Source organism: Piliocolobus tephrosceles, chromosome 10 (genome assembly GCF_002776525.5).
Source record: "Piliocolobus tephrosceles isolate RC106 chromosome 10, ASM277652v3, whole genome shotgun sequence".
In the NCBI taxonomy this organism is placed as follows: domain Eukaryota; kingdom Metazoa; phylum Chordata; class Mammalia; order Primates; family Cercopithecidae; genus Piliocolobus; species Piliocolobus tephrosceles.
This window is the reverse complement of record NC_045443.1, coordinates 46,132,327-46,151,152: the sequence shown is the minus strand read 5'-3', so window position 1 is coordinate 46,151,152 and position 18,826 is coordinate 46,132,327. Positions and strand designations below refer to the sequence as shown.

Below are 18,826 nucleotides of genomic sequence, written 5' to 3'. Positions count from 1 at the left end.
ATCCGTGCGGTCAGAGAGGACCCGGGGGAGGGCGGTTACCGAGGCCCGCCACCGCCGGAAGGGTGGGTTCCCCGCCTTCCGCCGTAGTCTCGCGACTGCCATGACGTGGGCGGAAGTGGCGTCGCCGCACCGGATGTGGGGCGGGGCCTTCCCCAAGAGTTTCCTAAAGCGAGAAAACCAAGCCGGCGCCTCTTGCAATGGAGACGGTGAGGAGCGCAGGAGGGCGGTCGGGGGCGCTGTAGAGCCTAAGACCCCTCTCTTAGGAGACCGGGAGGGCCGGGCAGGGGCTGTCGCTGGTGTCTAGCAAACAAAAAGCAGCCGGGTGTCTGCCCTATCCCGTGACCGTGTCCCTCCGCTTCTTCGTTGGGCGCATCTCCTAGGACTGGGCCGCGCCCCCGCCGCCTTTCCGTACGCGGTACCCTTAGCCCAAGCAGGCAGTGACTCCTGGCCCTCCTTGGAGCCCACGTATGCCGTGGCAATCTCGGGCCTCCTTTCCGCTTAGCACCTCAAGCCCTTTTAGAGGTTTGAGAGCGCAGGGTTGTGATCCGGCTTTGCTGGGTGAGGCAGGGGGCGTCCAGAGGTATCTCCGCTTGTAGGTAGCTGCTGGACCTCGGTGGTCTTTCTGTGATCCCTGCAATCCCTGGCAGGAGGACATCTGAAGATCTTTATACTGCATCCAGTGAAGTCACATTCCCTCAATAAGACCGCGAATTGAGGTTTGCTTGAAAGAGGAAAACTTGCAGTGTTAGAGGCCGATGTGTCCCTGGACAAGTTTAGGTCATGGCCCGCTCTGCGACTCTAAGCAGGAGTTTTGGCATAGCTCATTCTTGGCGAGCAGGCATTGACCAATTGTGGCAGGGCCCTGTCACCCTCCCACAGATGCCGCGGGTTGCCTGCTACATGTTTGCACCCACCCTCATTCTCAGGAGTCTTTTTCTAGCGCTCTGTAACCCCTCCCATACACTTCCCTCTCCACAGTTTTTAACCATGTGTCTTCTTTCAGGCAGAGTAACTCTTCCCATCTTGGTTTTTATCATTTGCTACTGTAGTTATGAAAGGACTGCAAGTTCACTTTGCTTTGGATTACATGCCCAGAGTAATTCTTTACCACACCCTTTCTTCTGCCCACAGAGGGGTTGTTTCTTTCAGGTTTTCGAAAAGAAAACCGACCAAAGTACTAAATTCGCAGTTGGTCTCCCAGGCAAGGGAGCCAGTTCTGACTAATCAAGATAATCTTGAACAAAAATAAGGAGTCTAATTCCATTAAATGTAAAATAACATGTCATAGTCTACTTACTTGTGAGGGTATTATGGTTTACAGAGCATTTTTATGTAGATTTTCTAATTTAGCCTTCACACTTTATGTACTGGATTAGGCTGTGGGGTAGAAGTTAAAAAGAGGAAAAAGAAAACAGCCAGGTGTGGTGGCTCACGCCTGTAATGCCAGTACTTTGGGAGGCTAAGGCAAGTGGATTGCTTGAGCTCAGGAGTTCAGCACCAGTCTGGGCAACATGATGAAACCCTGTCTTGACAAAAACAAAAACACAAAAATTACCCAGGCATGATGGTGGTGGTGCATACCTGTAGTCCCAGCTACTCTGCAGGCTCAGGTGGGAGGACTGCTTGATCCAGGGAGGTGGAGGCTGGAGTTAGCTGAGATCATGCCACTGCACTCCACTCTGAGTGACACAGCGAGATCCTGTCTCCAGAAAAAAGAAAAGAAAGAAAACTCCTGCTTTGAAAATGTTCAGCCTAACTGGAGTAAGGGTGAGGGCAAGCCAGCAACAGCTGTTATTTAAAGGTAGACTATAATAAATGCTGTCATTAATATGAAAACAAAGGACTGTGACAGAATAGTTGAGAGAAAAATTACTTTGGACCTAGGAGAGGGCACTGCAAATTGAGAGAACAGTATGAGCAAGGGCACTGAAACTGGGAGATGTGGAGAATTGGGGGTGAGCCAGTGGCTTGATGTTGCTGGCTTTGGATTTTGGTCACAGTGAGAGAAAAGACTGGAAAAGTAGGCTAAGATCAGGTCGAAGGTATTACACACCATGCTAAATTTGAACTTTGTTTTGTAATAGGGGACCCATGGAAGATTTATGAGCAAGTCAGTGAATGTCTTTTAGGAATGTTCATAGCAGCTTTCTATACATGGACTGAGCTACTTCGGAAAGTAAAGTTTCTTGTTAATGGAGATGAAAGCCCCTTCCAAACCTGAGATGCTTTGGTGAAAGCATGAAAGACAAATTGAAGAGCAGATAGATTTGGGCCAAGGACCCCAATTTAAACAGCCTTGCAGAAGTGAGAGGTAAAAGCCTAAATTAAGGCTGTAAAATTGGCAATGAGAGAGATGGATCTGAGGCATTTCTAACATACCAGCTTAGCTGATAACTGGTAAGAAGACAGCTGTACAAAACAAAAAAACAAGATGGGAACTACAGCGAGAATAATAGGATTGGAGGGACACATGTTTTGTTTCGTATTGAAGCATTTGAGGAGTCTCTGTGACATCTATGGTTGTCAAACAAATAATTGGAAATGTAGATCAGAAGTTTGGAAGAAATTGCGAGTCTATTTGTCAGATGTAGACTGTGTCTCTGTAATATTTTGTACTTACGTCGTACAGTTGTACTTTCTCAGGTCCCCTATGTTATTAAAAGTAGAAAGGAGGCCAGGCACAGTGGCTTATGCCTGTAATCCCAGAACTTTGGGAGGCCAAGGTGGGCGGATCGCTTGAGCCCAGGAGCTCAAGACCGGCCTGGTCAACATAGCGAGACCCCATCTCTACAAAAAATTACAAAAAGTAGCTGGGCTTAGTGGTGTGTGCCCGTAGTCCCAGCAGCCCAGGAGGCAGAAGTCAAAGGATTGCTTGAGCTGGGGAAGTGGAAGATACAGTGATCTGTTATCGTGCCACTGCACTCCAGCCTGGATGACAGAGTGAGACCCTGTCTCAAAAAAAAAAAAAAAAAAGTAGAAGTAGATGTAACTACATAATTCCCCCTCTGATATGGTGAAACAGGCAGAAAGTTAAAAGTCATTGTCGGGCTCCGTGGCTCGTGCCTGTAATCCCAGCACTTTGGGAGGCCGAGGCGGGCAGATCAAAAGGTCAGGAGTTTAAGACCAGCTTGGCTGGCCGGGACAGTGGCTCACGCCTGTAATCCCAGCAGTTTGGGAGACCAAGGTGGGCGGATCAAGAGGTCAGGAGATCGAGACCATCCTGGCTAACACGGTGAAACCCCATCTCTACTAAAAAATACAAAAAATTAGCCAGGCGTGGTGGCAGGCACCTGTAGTCCCAGCTACTCGGGAGGCTGAAGCAGGAGAATGGCGTGAACCTGGGAGGCAGAGTTTGCAGTGAGGGGATATCACGCCGCTGCACTCCAGCCTGGGCGACAGAGTGAGACTCCATCTCAAAAAAAAAAAAAAAAAAAAGGACCAGCCTGGCCAACATAGTGAAACCCCATCTCTACTAAAAATACAAAAAAACTCAGCTGGCCGTGGTGGCAGGCGCCTTGTAGTCCCAGCTACTTGGGAGGCTGAGGCAGGAGAATCGCTTGAACCCGGGCGGCGGAGATTACAGTGAGCCAAGATCACGCCACTGCACTCCAGTCTGGGCGACACAGTGAGACTGTCTCAAAAAAAAAAAAAAAAAAAAAAAAAAGTCACATATTCAGTTGTGTTTGACTCTGTTATGTTGGTATCTGTATCTCTAGTGAGCTATATGTTTCTTTCCTCCCTCTGTAACTTAGTCTTAGGCATATCTGTTCATATCAGTGTGCATCATTCTTTGAGAATTAAAAAACAAAACAACTGTGAATTATATGCAAAATCCTGTGCTTGGTGGTATGGGGGATACAAAGTATAAGATAGTTCTAGGTTTCCAGGAATTTATAACCTGTTTGGATAGATAGTGGACAAAACAAGTATCGCACAGTACAATATATATCATATGATGGGTAAATTCTACAGAAGTAGCTGTTTTTGTGCCTTTGTGTAGATCTTTGTGAGACTCTGATATATCATGTGTCTATCTTTATCATAGCCCTCTCTCCTACTTACAAGTGATGAGGCTGTTGTTCTGATAGTCCTGCCAAAATGGCAGGCCAAGCTGACAGTCTTATGCAGTCCAGAGGGAAGAGAGGGAGATTATCCCCCTTACTCCCTGCACTCTCCCCTAGCCCATTAAGGGAGAAAAGTTTAGGGCTGTCGTAAACTTCCCTGGTTTAGGAAGTTTGTCAGCCAACCTCCCAGGTTGAAGTTTTTAATGTCATGTTACTACAGAAGCTATGGGGATGAAGTATGGTTTTAAGTTATTTTGGAGATATCACCCAGAGAAAGTGGAGCCAAGACTGTTGAGGCTAGCAGATGAAAATTGTTGTGATCCCTTCTGGGTTCCTAAATAACAATGGCATTTCCAAATGTTCCCACTTGAGGGAGCACAGAAATGGTTCTAAGTTTTGTCTAGTCAAAGCACTCTAATCTCAGACTGTCTTGGGAAGGGAAACTTGGAAAACCAGCATCCCCTGGCTATAGCAGCCTTTGTTTGACTGACAAGGGTGCTGAGTGGACTCGAGTCCCCAGTTTCAGAACATTCATGTTCCTTACCCACCTCTCAGTCATTCAGACTTTGACTGGCTAACAGTCAGCTACAGGGATCCTCCCCAGTTGTGGCCCTCTCTCTACCATGGAGGTAGACAATGGTAGAACCAATGTCTGTGGTTCTAGTGCCTACAAATATGCTTAGTTAGTGTCTGTGTTTGGGGGAAGACAATGCTATCTCTCTGGCTTCCATGTTTTAATAAAGTGGATCTGTGAGAATCTTGTAGGGGTTAGCCCTAAGCTCAGATCTTTAGTCTTAGCTTTTAAGACCTAATGTTTCATTAGGCGGTATAGTGTACAAGAACATGAGCTTTGCAGATAGTGCTCATTCCGCTCAGAAGTGGATAGAAGCATTTCTGGAAGGCACAATATTGTAGCAGTACTGGTTTCTTCTCTTCTGTGATTCCAGAGAGGTAGAATTTCATCAGAATGGAATAAATACATTCAAAACTTTTATAAAAATGGCTGGTTGTGGTGGCTGATGCCTGTAATCCCAGCACTTTGTGAGGCCGAGGCGGGCAGATCAGTTGAGGTCAGGAGTTTGAGAACAGCCTGGCCAACATGGTAAAAATGCCGTCTCTGTTACAAATATGAAAATGAGGTGGGTGTGGTGGCACACACCTGTAATCCCAGCTCTCAGGAGGCTGAGGCACAAGAATCGCTTGAACCCAGGAGGAGGCAGTTGCAGTGAGCCAAGGTCACGCCACTGCACTCTAGCCTGGGCAACAGAGCGCGACTCTGCCTCAAAACAAAACAAACAAATTTACAAAAATGAACACTGCCAAGATAAACAACCAAACTCTTCATCAGTTATAATAAATTATTTTCTTAGGTATAAGTAGTTTTAAAATTTTTTGTTTTTTCATGTATGTTATTTATTAAAATTTTGATGTTATAAAAAAGCAGACCACAAGCTCTGGAACCAGAAGATAGGTGTTTGAATGCCAGCTCCACTCCTTATCAGCCATGTGACCTTGGACAGCTTGCTTAATGTCTCTTGACTCTCAGAGACATAATCTGTGAAAATAAGGCTAATAATAGTATTTACCTCAGGGTTGTTACGAAGATTAAATGAGATCATTATTTCTGAAGAGCCTTATAAGACTGGGTGCAGTAACTCGTGCCTGTAATCGTAGTGCTTTGAGAGGCCAAGGAGGGCAATCACTTGAGCCCAGGAGTTCAAGACCAGCCTGGGCAACATGGCGAAACTCCATCTCTGCTAAAAATACAAAAATTAGCTGGGTATAGTGGCATGCGCCTGTAGTCCCAGCTACTCAGGAGGCTGAAGTGAGAGAGGATCACCTGACCCCGAGGAGGTCAAGCCTGAAGTGAGCTGTGATCACACCACTGCACTCCAGTCTGGGTGACAGAGCGGGACCCTGTCTCAGAAACAGAAAAAAAACAGGGTTGGGGGAGGTGGTGGCTTTATAGCGCTTTAAAGAAAGTCATTATTTGTTCACCAACCCTTCCCCTAATGTTGCTAGGCTAAAATGGATGGAACCAGGTTAAGCTGAATCTGTTTTCTTGTCTCTCCAGGTCATTTCTTCAGATAGCTCCCCAGCTCTGGAAAATGAGCATCCTCAAGGTAAGTTTACTGAAGAAAGGAAAGTGGGCATGGAAACAATAGCCTGACCCTAACAATGTCTTCAACAATGCTTTTGAATCTCTCCCCTAGGAAAGTCAAAGCAGGGCCAGATAATGTGGCAAACCACAAAAATCAGTGACAGTAGTTTGGCGAGATCACCCAGGAATAAATCTTGGGCAGATTGGGGATGGTTAATATCTTCAATTATCAAACCACTTGAGAGAAACTTCTGAGGTACAGGGAAAACTTCCATAGGCAGCTCTGGGCTGGCTAACCATGTTTTAGAAGTCCTGAGTATTTTCTGTGTAGTCCAGAAAACAGTGCCACCAGGATTTTATCACCCAGCAAGCTCACTAAAGCCATTGAGTGTACACAAAAAATTATGCAAAGGGCTGGGCGCTGTGCCTTACTCCTGTAATCCCAGCACTTTGGGAGGCCGAGACAGGTGGATCGCTTGAGCTCAGGAGTTTGAAACTAGCCTGACCAACCTGGTTAAACCCTATCTCTACTAAAAATACAAAATTAGCCAGGTGTGGTGGCGCATGCTTGTAATCCCAGCTACTTGGGTGGCTGAGGCAGAATTGCCTGAACTGCAGAGGCAGAAATTGCAGTGAGCCAAGATCGTGCCAAGAGTGAAACTCCATCTCAGAAAAAAAAAAAAAAAAATTAAATTAGAAAAAGGCTCTTAGAACTAATCTAGTAATAGAAGCACTAAACCTCTAAAATCCAGAGCACAAGGAAGACAATTCCAGTGCCGGCCAGTGCCTATTTTATGTTTTTGAGTACATTTGCATTAGCACCAAGGCAGAAACGTGAAACTCAAATTGCCTACATGGACCAAGCAGTGAAGTGAACTACATATGATTATGACAACCTGTAGATCTTGTGTTGCATCTAAAAGAAGGTGACAACTGGACTGGCCATGGTGATTCATGACTGTATTCCCAGCACTTTGGGAGGCCAAGGCGGGTGGATTACCTGAGGTCAGGAGTTGAAGACCAGCCTGGCCAACATGGTGAAACCCTGTCTCTACTAAAAATAAAAATATTAGCCGGGCGTGGTGCCGCACACCCGTAATCCCAGCTACTTGGGAGGCTGAGGCAGGAGAATTGCTTGAACCTGGGAGGCAAAGGTTGCAGTGAGCTGAGATCGTGCGACTACACCCCAGCCTGGGGGACAGCGCAAGACTCTGTCTCAAAAAAAAAATTACAATTAAGGCAGCTGGGTGTGGTGGCTTACGCCTGTAATCCCACCACATTGGGAGGCCGAGGCAGGTGGATCACCTGAGGTCAGGAGTTCCAGACCAGTCTGATCAACATGGTGGAACCCCATCACTACTAAGTAGAAAACATTAGCCGAGCTTGGTGGTGGGCACCTATAATCCCAGCTACTTGGGAGGCTGAGGCAGGAGAATTGCTTGAACCCAGGAGGCGGATTTTGTTGCAGTGAGCCAAGATCATGCCATTGCACTCCAGCCTGGGCAACAAGAATAAAACTCTGTCCCAAAAAAAAAAAAAAAAAAAAAAAAGGCAACAACTATCTAGGTCTGGTCAATTAAGACCTATTTTGGCCAGATCTTCTGACTTTGAAGACACTAGACATTTGGATTTTTATGTAAATTTCTAGATTAAAAATTTTTGATTTAAATAAGTCTGGGCACAGCATAACACCAGCACTTTGAGAGGCCAAAGCAGGAGGATCACTTGAGCTCAGGAGTTCGAAACCAGCCTGGATAAGTGAGACCCTGTTTCTATAAAAAATTAAAAATTAGCCGGGCATGGTGGTGTGCACCTCTAGTCACAGCTACTGGGGAGGCTGAGGTGGGAGGATTGCTTGAGCCCAGAAGGTTGAGGCTGCAGTGAGCCGTGATTGTGTCACTGCACTCCAGCCTGGGCAGAGAGTGAGATCCTGTCTCAATTATAAACAAACAAACAGGCCGGGTCCTGTGGCTCACACCTGTAATCCCAACACTTTGGGAGGCCGAGGCGGGCGGATCACGAGGTCAGGAGATCAAGACCATCCTGGCCAACATGGTGAAACCCCGTCTCTACTAAAAATACAAAAAATTAGCCGGGTGTGGTGGTGGGCGCCTGTAGTCCTAGCTTCTCAGGAGGCTGAGGCAGGAGAATTGCTTGAACCCGGGAGGCGGAGGTTGCAGTGAGCCGAGATGGTGCCACTGCACTCCAGCCTGGGCGACGGAGCGAGACTTGGTCTCAAAAAAAAAAAAAAAAAAAAGACACCGAGAAAGCCAAATCCAATATATTTGTGGGCCTATGGCCTGAATGATAGTATTTAACTATCAGTGTAGTGTATGTATCTTCAACTGGTGTCCAAAAACATTTTCTTAGGAGTCTGAATTCTCAAGTTGAAATAACAAAGTTAAAGATGGTAGATTGGTAGACTGGGCTGCTCATGCCTGTAATCCCAGCACTTTGGGAGGCTGAGGCGGGTGGATCACTTGAGAACAAGAGTTTGAGACCAGCCTGGCCAACATGGTGAAACCCCATCTCTACTAAAAATATAAAAATTAGCCAGGCGTGGTGACACATACCTGTAATCGCAGCTACTTGGGCGGCTGAGGCAGGAGAATCGCTTGAACTCAGGAGGAGGAGGTTGCAGTGAGTGGAGATCGCACCACCGCACTCCAGCTTGGGTGACAGAGCAAGACTCTGTCTCAAAAAAAAAAGAGATGTTACATTGAATATATATTCACAAAAAGTCCCCTAAAACCATCATAAAGGAATTTTTTTAAAGAAAAAGACACACTGGCCGGGCGTGGTGGCTCAAGCCTGTAATCCCAGCACTTTGGGAGGCCGAGACGGGCGGATCACGAGGTCAGGAGATCGAGACCACCCTGGCTAATATGGTGAAACCCCGTCTCTAATAGAAAATACAAAAAACTAGCCGGGCGACGAGGCGGGCGCCTGTAGTCCCAGCTACTCGGGAGGCTGAGACAGGAGAATGGCGGGAACCCGGGAGGCGGAGCTTGCAGTGAGCTGAGATCCGGCCACTGCACTCCAGCCCGGGCGACAGAGCGAGACTCGGTCTCAAAAAAAAAAAAAAAAAAAAAAAGAAAAAGACACAAACAAACACACCATAGGGAAAACAGGAGAGGAGATAATAGCAATGAATTTTTGGAAGCTGAAAAGCAGACGAAAGAGTGATGAATGACTTAGATCTGAGAAGAATTATAACTAGCAGTGAGAGCCAAGAAGCATTAAGGTCTAAGAAACAGTCAGATCCCAAGATACCCTATCCCATTGAGTGATAGGGTGAGCAACAGTGAGCAACTCCACCTCCCACCTGTGGCAAAGACTGGAAATCTGGCAAGGGACTCGGGCACAGCTTAGGACTGAAGTACTGCACTGAAAACAGGAGCATGTAGTGAACTATACTAGATGCTGAGCCTCCAGCCGTCTTTTCCTTTTCAGTTTCCAGAGCGCTGGCAGAAAAGACTTCACCCTCCAAGCATGAAAATGAATAATCCTTCTCTCCAAAATCCTCTTGAAGGGAAGTTCTAAAATATTTAAGTATTGAATGTTTCATACCCAAATGATTCGCAGTCAGTAAGGCTCACTTACACACTTAGAGCTTCCACTTGGCTTTAAAGCCTCCACTCTTTTAAGTTATGGTTTAAGTTCTCCTTTAAGCCAGGGATTACCAAACATCTAAAGAAAGGATCTGTGAAAAATGATCCAAACTGCCCCCCACCGCACCCTGGAATGTACCTTTGTTTTACTCTGAAGGCTGTATCTCCCTGGTAAAAAATAAATAAAAATGAAAAAGCAAACTGCCCCTCCCAAACTCATGTACACACAGAAGAAACAAACAGGAAAAAAGCAACTGGAAGGAAAAGGGGAGAAGAAAACTTTAATAATATTAATATAATCTTGGGTAAAGGAACATATTTCTCAACACCTGTGAAAGTAGTATATCTTTAAAGAAAACAACAGCCGGGCATGGTGGCTCACGCCTGTAATCCCAGCACTTTGGGAGGCCGAGGCAGGCAGATCACCTGAGGTCAGGAGTTCGAGACCAGCCTGACCAATGTGATGAAACCTTGTCTGTACTAAAAATACAAAAATTAGCTGGGCGTGGTGGTGTGCACCTGTAATCCCAGATACTCGGGAGGCTGAGACAGGAGAATCGCTTAAACCCAGGAGGTGGAGGTTGCAGTGAGCTGAGACTGCATCATTGCATTCCAGCCTGGGCAACAAGAGCAAAACTCTGTCTCAAGAAAACAAAAGCAACAACAAAAAACCATACTTCCACCATGAAACAAGTATAGGATACAATTTTTTAAAGAAGAAATTTTCAGAAAAGAAAAAGGAACTCTTGGAAATTAAAAATATAATAGCAAAAACTTAAACCCAGCTGGAGGTTTCAAAAATCAACATGAGGAAATTTCCTAGAAAGGAGAGTTAAAAATCAACAAAGTAGAAAATAGGAGAGAAGGTGCAGTGGCTCATACCTGTAATCCCAGCACTTTGGGAGACCGAGGCAGGAGACCAGGAGTTCAAGACCAGCTCAGCAACACAGCAAGACCCTATCTCAACAAAAAAAATAAAAATTAGCCAGGCACAGTGGCATGCACTTGTAGTCCCAGCTACTAAGGAGGCTGAGACAGGAAAATTGCTTGAGCCCAGAAGGTCAAGGCTGCAGTGAGCTGTGATCTCGCCATTGCACACCAACCTGGGTGACAGAATGAAAGCCTGTCTCTTTAAAAAAAAAAAAAAAGGAAATATTTCAACAACCCACAAAACAAACAAACATTAAAGGATCAGTCTAGGAGGTCTAGTTTCTAAATGGGAGTCATAGAAAGAGAAAAATGGCAATACAGAGGGAAGGAAATAATTGAGGAACTAATTCAAGAACATTTATTGGAACTTGAGGACATTAGTTTTCATATTGAAAGGACCCATCGAATATTCAGCACAATGGATGAAAGTGACCCACCCAAAGCACAGTCATCCTGAGATTTCAGAACACTGGAAACAGAGAAGATCCTATGAGTTTTCAGAGAGAAAAAAAAAAGTCACATACAAAAAGAGTCAGAATTGCCTCTCAGCAACACCAGCAGCTAGCAGGCAGCGGAGGAATGCCTTCAACATTCTGCAGGAAAATACATTCCAAGCTTTCTTGCAGATTCTCTATTCAGTCGAATTATAAATCCAAGGATGAGGGTAGAATAAAGATATCTACAGGCTGCAAGGTCTCAAAAAAATGTACCTCCCATGCACCCTTTCTCAGGAAGGTACTGGAAGATGTGTTCCATCAAAATAAGGGAGTAATCAAAAAATATGAAAATGCAATATAGGATACAGGAGCACCAGTGGAGGAGAGACGTGAAAGGGGTACCCAGGATGGTGATGAAGAAAGATCCCAGGATGACAGCAGTGCACACCAGATAAACCAGCCCAGATCTAAGCAGGTCAGAAGGCTCCAGCGAGACTTCTTTGGGTAGTTTAAATTGATAGACTATCTAATGCTTTTGAACCTCTTGAAAGGAGATTTAAACAACTGGTGAAGCATTTGGGGGTTGGATTAGTTATAAGAATTATACATAGAAAATTAAACAAACAAAAGGACAAGACATTAACTCCAGAGAAAACAAAGTTGTGAAAGGAAGAAAAAAAATCATAGTTTACTATTTGGCTTATCTCTGAATAATAAATATTCAGTCAAAATGATTTGAATACTGGCTGGGTGCAGTGCTCATGCCTGTAATCCCAGCACTTTGGGAGGCCGAAGTGGGCGGATCATATGAGGTCAGGAGTTCGAAATCAGCCTGGCCAACATGGTGAAACCCCATCTCTACTAAAATACAAAATTTAGCCAGGCATGAAGGCGGGCGCCTGTAACCCCAGCTACTCGCAAGGCTGAGGCAGGAGAATCGCTTGAACCTGGAAGACCGAGATTGTAGTAAGCTGAGATCATGCCACTGCACTCTAGCCTGGGTGACAGAGCAAGACTCCCTCTCAAAAAAAAAAAAAAAAAAAAAAAAAAAGATTTAAATACGGATCTAACCAACATTATGGTTTAGCTCCTGGAAGAATGGGAAGGATGGGAAGTACATGTTTGTGGTAAAGCCCTAGTAGGAGAGAGAACTAGAAATTCTCCTCTTTGGTAGGTAGATGATAAATAATGCCCCAAAATGAAAAAAAAAAAATCAGAAACTAGCAATACAAACATGTTATTTAAGGACATAGAATTAAGTACCAAAATAAGCAACTAAAAGAGGTAGATAGATGTTCTCATCTCTGGGGAAGGGTAGTACAACAGGAACGTGGGTTGCAAGGACTGCATTTTTTTCTTAACAAAATTTGTAAAACTGTTTGTTTAAAGTGTGTGTCTGTATAACTTTGGTTTAAAAATTAAATATTAAAAACCAAATTGATTAAAGACTTAAGAGCATGAAGTTTGGAATCAGATCTAGGTTTGTTTGAGTCTTTCTTGCCACTTATTAATGGGTGAACTTGAACAGTTTATGTAACTACATCCATTTTCTCATCTGAAACATGAGGACAGTACTTACACATTTGTTGTAAGGATTAAATTTTGTAATTTTTTTTTTTTTTTTTTGGAGACAGTTTCACTCTGTCGCCCAGGCTGGAGTGCAGAGGCACAATCTCGTCTCACTACAACCTCCACCTCCTGGGTTCAAGCAATTCTCCTGCCTCAGCCCCCGGAGTAGCTGTGACTACAGGCACGTGCCACCACGCCTGGCTAATTTTTGTATTTTTTTAGTAGAGATGGGGTTTTGCCATGTTGCCAGACTGGTCTCAAACTCCTGACCTCAGGTGACCCACCCACCTTGGCCTCCCAAAGTGCTGGGTTACAGGCGTGCGCCACCACACCCAGCCAATGTAATTTATTTATTTATTATTATTTTGACACGGAGTTTCACTCTTGTTGCCTAGGCTGGGGTGCAGTGTTACAATCTGGGCTTACCGCACCTCTGCCTCCCGGGTTCAAGCGATTCTCCTGCCTTAGCCTCCCGAGTAGCTGGGATTACAGGCATGCGCCACCACGCCTAGCGAATTTTGTATTTTTAGTAGAGATGGGGTTTCTCCATGTTGGTCAGGCTGGTCTGGTCTCGAACTCCTGACCTCAGGTGATCCTCCCGCCTTAGCCTCCCAAAGTGCTGGGATTACAGGCATGAGCCACCATGCCTGGCCTCAATGTAATACATATATATATATATATTTAAGATAGAGTCACGCTTTGTCATCCAGGCTGGAGTGCAGTGGCGTAATCTTGGCTCACTGCAAGCTGCGCCTCCCAGGTTGAAGCGATTCTCCTGCCTCAGCCTCCCAAGTAGCTGGGACTACAGGCGCACACCACCATGCCCGGCTAATTTTTTGTATTTTTAGTAGAGACGGGGTTTCACCATGTTAGCCAGGATGGTCTTGATCTCCTGACCTTGTGATCCACCCTCCTCGGCCTCCCAAAGTGCTGGGATTACAGGCGTGAGCCACTGTGCCCGGCTAATGTAATATTTTTAAGTGCACATAGTATAGTATGTAGCACATTCAAGCTATTATTTTGGGAGATTGCTTCCCTAGTTTAGAGCAAGCAATTAAAATCACAGGAATAGAAAAAGGTAAACTACCCAGGATCTCCTGGGATGATTTCTGATTTACAGGGTGATCCCAGAATGGACTATCAGGGTGTTCTGAGCCAGGTTGATTGAGCACTGGGCTCCAACTTATTGTTAATGAGAAATGGCCCAACTTAGACCATGACTTTCCCATTTGCAGGTCTTAGAATAACTTTTTTTTCAATTGAGACAGGGGTTCGCTGTGTTGCCCAGGCTGTCCTTGAGCTCCTGGGTTCAAGTGATCCTCTGCCTCAACTTCCTGAGTAGCTGGGATTACAGGTGCTTGCCACCATGCCCAGCACAGTCTTGGAAGAATTTTAAGCAGCTTACTTCATTGAAAAAAGAGGAAAGTGAAAATGTGCTAAATATATGAAAGGGAAAGCTTGGATTAAAGATGAGAAACATTTTTAGATTATAACATGTTAAAGAGAGATACTATAGGCTTTATGTTTTAGTCAACTTTCTTTTACCTATAGGGACCAATAGATAAAGTCTTAACCTGGAGATAGGGGTTGGATGAAATGGTTTCTAAGAGGTTTATGCAGGTTTTGTGGAAACAATAGGAACAAGACAGATAAGGGGCCTTATAAAAAGAAATCATGCTGTAAATATTTGAGATACTAGAACACTATTCTGTTTTCTGTCTCTTTTGATTGGGAGTTTTTATGGGGAAGGAAGCTGCTAACTATCCCACCCTATGCAGAGACCCCAGAATCCAACAATAGCGTGTATACTTCCTTCATGAAGTCTCATCGCTGCTATGACCTGATTCCCACAAGCTCCAAATTGGTTGTATTTGATACGTCCCTGCAGGTGGGTGAATCCTCTTTTCCCTTCCCCCTTTGGAGCCTGTGGTTTAATACTTCTCATCCTATCTCATCCTAAGGGTAATATCCTTATCCTTCTGTGAAGTTAGTCTCATGTTTTACCCAACATGCCCAAACACTGTTCTTTTTTACAGTCCTGCCCCTGTGGATTTGCCTTTATGATTATTACTGTCTTGGCTACAGGTGAAGAAAGCTTTTTTTGCTTTGGTGACTAACGGTGTACGAGCTGCCCCTTTATGGGATAGTAAGAAGCAAAGTTTTGTGGGTAAGCAAAAGTTTCTGGAACACATTATTATTGGCATCTTGTGCTGGGCAGGGAGACAAGCTTCAGGCAGTACTGAGGGCTCTGTCTTGTCCTCTAGGCATGCTGACCATCACTGATTTCATCAATATCCTGCACCGCTACTATAAATCAGCCTTGGTAAGGAACCTTAGCCCAATGACCAAAATCACTTTCCCTACCCTAAGTCCCTCATTCTCATTTCTTTTGCTCCCAGCAAGCCACAAGGGCTTCAGGAAGCAGAGAGATCAGGTCTCAAATTCTGTTGCTTCTGCTTTCAGGTACAGATCTATGAGCTAGAAGAACACAAGATAGAAACTTGGAGAGGTATGTAGAGAATTGGGGTTGTAAAAGGTTATAAAGGGATGGAGGGTTTCTGGGAAACGCTTTTCCGTGGTGGTATTTTGTGACCCATCCCTTTTCCCTTCAGAGGTGTACCTCCAGGATTCCTTTAAACCGCTTGTCTGCATTTCTCCTAATGCCAGGTGAGTTCCAGTTACCCATCTGTCCAAAAAGGGGAAGAGATTTGCCATCAGCCTAGCTAATGCCTTAGACACCCAGGGAAAGGGGAAGAAGAGAGAAAAGACACACACACACACACACACACACACACACTTACACACTTTCTCTCTCTCTCTAAGTCTGGCCTGTACTCTGCCCCCCTTCCCTAACCATTAGTTTTCCCTGTTTAGTGATATACTTTATGGAGCTGTTTACTCACCCTGAGCCCCAGCACTGTGGAACTTACTATCTCCAACCCTCCCACAGCTTGTTTGATGCTGTCTCTTCATTAATTCGGAACAAGATCCACAGGCTGCCAGTTATTGACCCAGAATCAGGCAATACTTTGTATATCCTCACCCACAAGCGCATTCTGAAGTTCCTCAAATTGTTTGTAAGTGCTCCTCAGCCCAGTTCTTTTTTCTCTTTTTTCGTTTATTTATTTATTTATTGAAAAAAGAGACAAGGTCTCACTGTGTTGCCCAGGCTAGTGTCGAACTCCTGAGCTCAAGTGATCCTCCTGCCTCAGCCTCCCAAAGTGCTAGGATTACAGGTGTGAGCCACTGCATCCAGCCCCACTTCTTGTTTATTTATTAATTTATTTTGATACAAGGTCTTACTCTGTTGCCCAGGCTGGCGTGCAGAGGCACTATCATGGCTCACTGCAGCCTCCAACCTCTTGGGCTCAGGTGACCCCCAATCTCAACCCCCAGAAGAGCTGGGACTACAGGTGTGTACCACCACACCTGGCTAATTTTTTGGTATTTTTTATAGAGATGGGGTTTTGCCAAGTTGCCCAGGCTGGTCTTGAACTCCTGGGCTCAAGCAATATGTCCCCCTCAGCCTCCCAAAGTACTGGGATTATAGGCATAAGCCGGCGCACCCAGCCCTTATTTCTAACATACTGGGTTGGAGGGGGTATCCAAGGGTGGCTTTGGGTGCCTTGAAAATTAAGCTGATGGTTCTTTCCTCAGATCACTGAGTTCCCCAAGCCAGAGTTCATGTCCAAGTCTCTGGAAGAGCTACAGATTGGCACCTATGCCAATATTGCTATGGTTCGCACTACCACCCCTGTCTATGTGGCTCTGGGGATTTTTGTACAGCACCGAGTCTCAGCCTTGCCAGTGGTGGACGAGAAGGGTGAGAGATTGGGTGAGAGAGGGAGGGAAGATCCAGGCAAGTCAGGGTGGCTCCGGGAAAATCTGCTTTCCCCTCAGCTTAGCCAGGAGGGTGATTCTGTGAGTAGGGGGAACTTTAGACCCCAGATACTCCTTACTGAGCTGCCTCTGTCCCCCTAGGGCGTGTGGTGGACATCTACTCCAAGTTTGATGTTATCGTGAGTGATTGTGGAGGGTTTGGGAGGTAGGGAAGGGTGGGGGGGGGCGCTATTAAATATGGAGAGGGAGAAGGGAGTCTCTTCTGTGATCTAAGGGTCTTAGAAGCTTCCAGGCTTTCAAATCCTATTTGAAAAGGAATTGAATGAGTTGAATGTGCCTTGTGGCTGACAATTGCCCTGAATCCCTCTGGTGAGGTTGGATGGGTTCAGGGTTTGGAGGCTGGCTCTCTTGCTTCCCTGCAAGCTCCTTCCTCTGTCTCCCCAGAATCTGGCAGCAGAAAAGACTTACAACAACCTAGATGTGTCTGTGACTAAAGCCCTGCAACATCGATCACATTACTTTGAGGGTGTTCTCAAGTGCTACCTGCATGAGACTCTGGAGACCATCATCAACAGGCTAGTGGAAGCAGAGGTAGGGAGGCCAGCAACCGTAAAGGAGCTAAGGGGAGCAGCCTTGAGAGTGGAGTTTGGCAAGGAGAGTAGGGGCAGAGGGGCTTCCCCTGAGGCCCGCACTAAACATTCCCTTTTTCCCTTGTTGCTCTGTGCCAGGTTCACCGACTTGTAGTGGTGGATGAAAATGATGTGGTCAAGGGAATTGTATCACTGTCTGACATCCTGCAGGCCCTGGTGCTCACAGGTGGAGAGAAGAAGCCCTGAGCTGGGGGAAGGGGTCAGGCAGCACCAGGGGATATGCCCAACTCACTGCCTGCTGGAAGCTCTGTGGGAATCAGATGAAACTTGGGGAAATTGTGACTCTGTTCCCTGCTCAGGGCCCCCTGCCCTTCTATCTGGGAGCTAGGGAAGGTATAGGGGGAGGAAGGAGAATGGATTTATAGCTACCCTTACTCTCACACATACACTTGAAAAAAACTTTCAGCCTAGCCAATTCTAGCCCGTGTCTTCTTAGACATAGCCCCCTTTCTGGGTGAACTATAGGCTCTGTGCCTCTCAGACAATTTCTGATCTCTAAGAGATCCCCAGACCTCACTTGCCTCTGCCTCCATCTCGGCCCTGATTCAACCCTAAGATCATAGCACAACAAAACTCTTCATAAATATATTTTTATTCACCTGTTCCATGCTATATGGAGGCTAAGTCCATTTAGTGACATTTCTTCCCATAATGTGAGTGGGAAGGATTGTGGGGAGGAGGGGCTTTGGGTTCCTGTGTTTGTGCATATGAAGGGAGATTGGGGTTAGGTGGAGGAGGAGGGTAGCGTGGTTAGCTAAGGTTATTGCTTTTTGTGGCAAATCTAATTAAATGACAGGAATCTCTTCATGGTATTGCAGTGTTTGATTTTTACAGTTGATGGATACTACTTTCCTACTTTATATGGCTTCTTCAACTGGTCATTAATAACGTGTGTACGCACACACACACGTACACACACACACACACAACTGTGTGCCAGACATCATTCTCAGTGCTTTAAATATATTAACTAATCCTCAGAACAATAGTAGACACTATTCCAGTTTTTTACAGATTTTAAAAAATGGAGGCACAGAGAGGCTGGGTAACTAACCCAAGACCACATAGCTAGTAAAAAATGGAGCTAGGATTTGAACCCAAATAGTCTTTACTGCTACAGTAGAATTCCTACTTCTAATTCTTCTTTCACAACTGCTCCTTACCCTATTCCCTGTGGTTCCTCCTTTCTATCTCACTTTCCCCTCTGCCTGAATCATGGCTGGTACCCAAGGAAAATCCTGTAACTGTCTACTCTTGGGAGTAGACAGACTTGAGGGTCTCCTTTGGGCAGAGAATCCTGCCACCATTATCAGCTTTTCTTAAGGAAGGTTGGACTGTTTGGCATTTGCTGAGTTGGCACTATTTTTTTTTTTTTTTTTTTTTTTTTGAGATGGAATCTCGCTATGTTGCCCAGGTTGGAGTGCAATGGTGCAATCTCAGCTCACTGCAACCTCCACCTCCTAGGTTCAAGTGATTCTCCTGCCTCAGCCTCCTGAGTAGCTGGGATTATAGGCGTGCGCCACCACACCTGGCTAATTTTTGTATTTTTTAGTAAAGACGGAGTTTCACCCATATTGGCCAGGCTGGTCGCGAACTCCTGACTTTGTGATCCACCTGCCACAGC

The 18,826-nt window shown here is 45.5% G+C and overlaps 1 protein-coding gene across 2 annotated transcripts; it reads left to right on the top strand.

Moving 5' to 3' along the window:
- The first annotated feature begins 107 nt into the window (after nucleotides 1-107).
- Nucleotides 108-18,009, top strand: PRKAG1 (protein kinase AMP-activated non-catalytic subunit gamma 1). 2 transcript variants are annotated; one of them, XM_023211231.3, is made up of 12 exons: nucleotides 108-206; nucleotides 6,139-6,187; nucleotides 14,491-14,600; nucleotides 14,798-14,879; nucleotides 14,977-15,035; nucleotides 15,176-15,221; nucleotides 15,325-15,379; nucleotides 15,663-15,789; nucleotides 16,370-16,535; nucleotides 16,694-16,731; nucleotides 16,997-17,143; nucleotides 17,281-18,009. In XM_023211231.3, exons 1-12 carry the CDS (start codon nucleotides 198-200, stop codon nucleotides 17,386-17,388), a joined length of 996 nt encoding a protein of 331 aa, XP_023066999.1. In that variant the 5' UTR covers nucleotides 108-197; the 3' UTR covers nucleotides 17,389-18,009. The 2 variants fall into 2 exon arrangements, with proteins under 2 accessions (XP_023066999.1, XP_023067000.1); XM_023211232.2 differs by lacking the exon at nucleotides 14,491-14,600 and having other exon boundaries at nucleotides 137-206.
- Nucleotides 18,010-18,826: the final 817 nt, after the last annotated feature.

Coding starts and splice junctions, on each gene's coding strand:
- PRKAG1 (XM_023211231.3), top strand. Junction 14,880..14,976: donor TAAGAAGCAAAGTTTTGTGG/GTAAGCAAAAGT, acceptor CTTGTCCTCTAG/GCATGCTGACCATCACTGAT. Junction 15,380..15,662: donor TGCATTTCTCCTAATGCCAG/GTGAGTTCCAGT, acceptor ACCCTCCCACAG/CTTGTTTGATGCTGTCTCTT.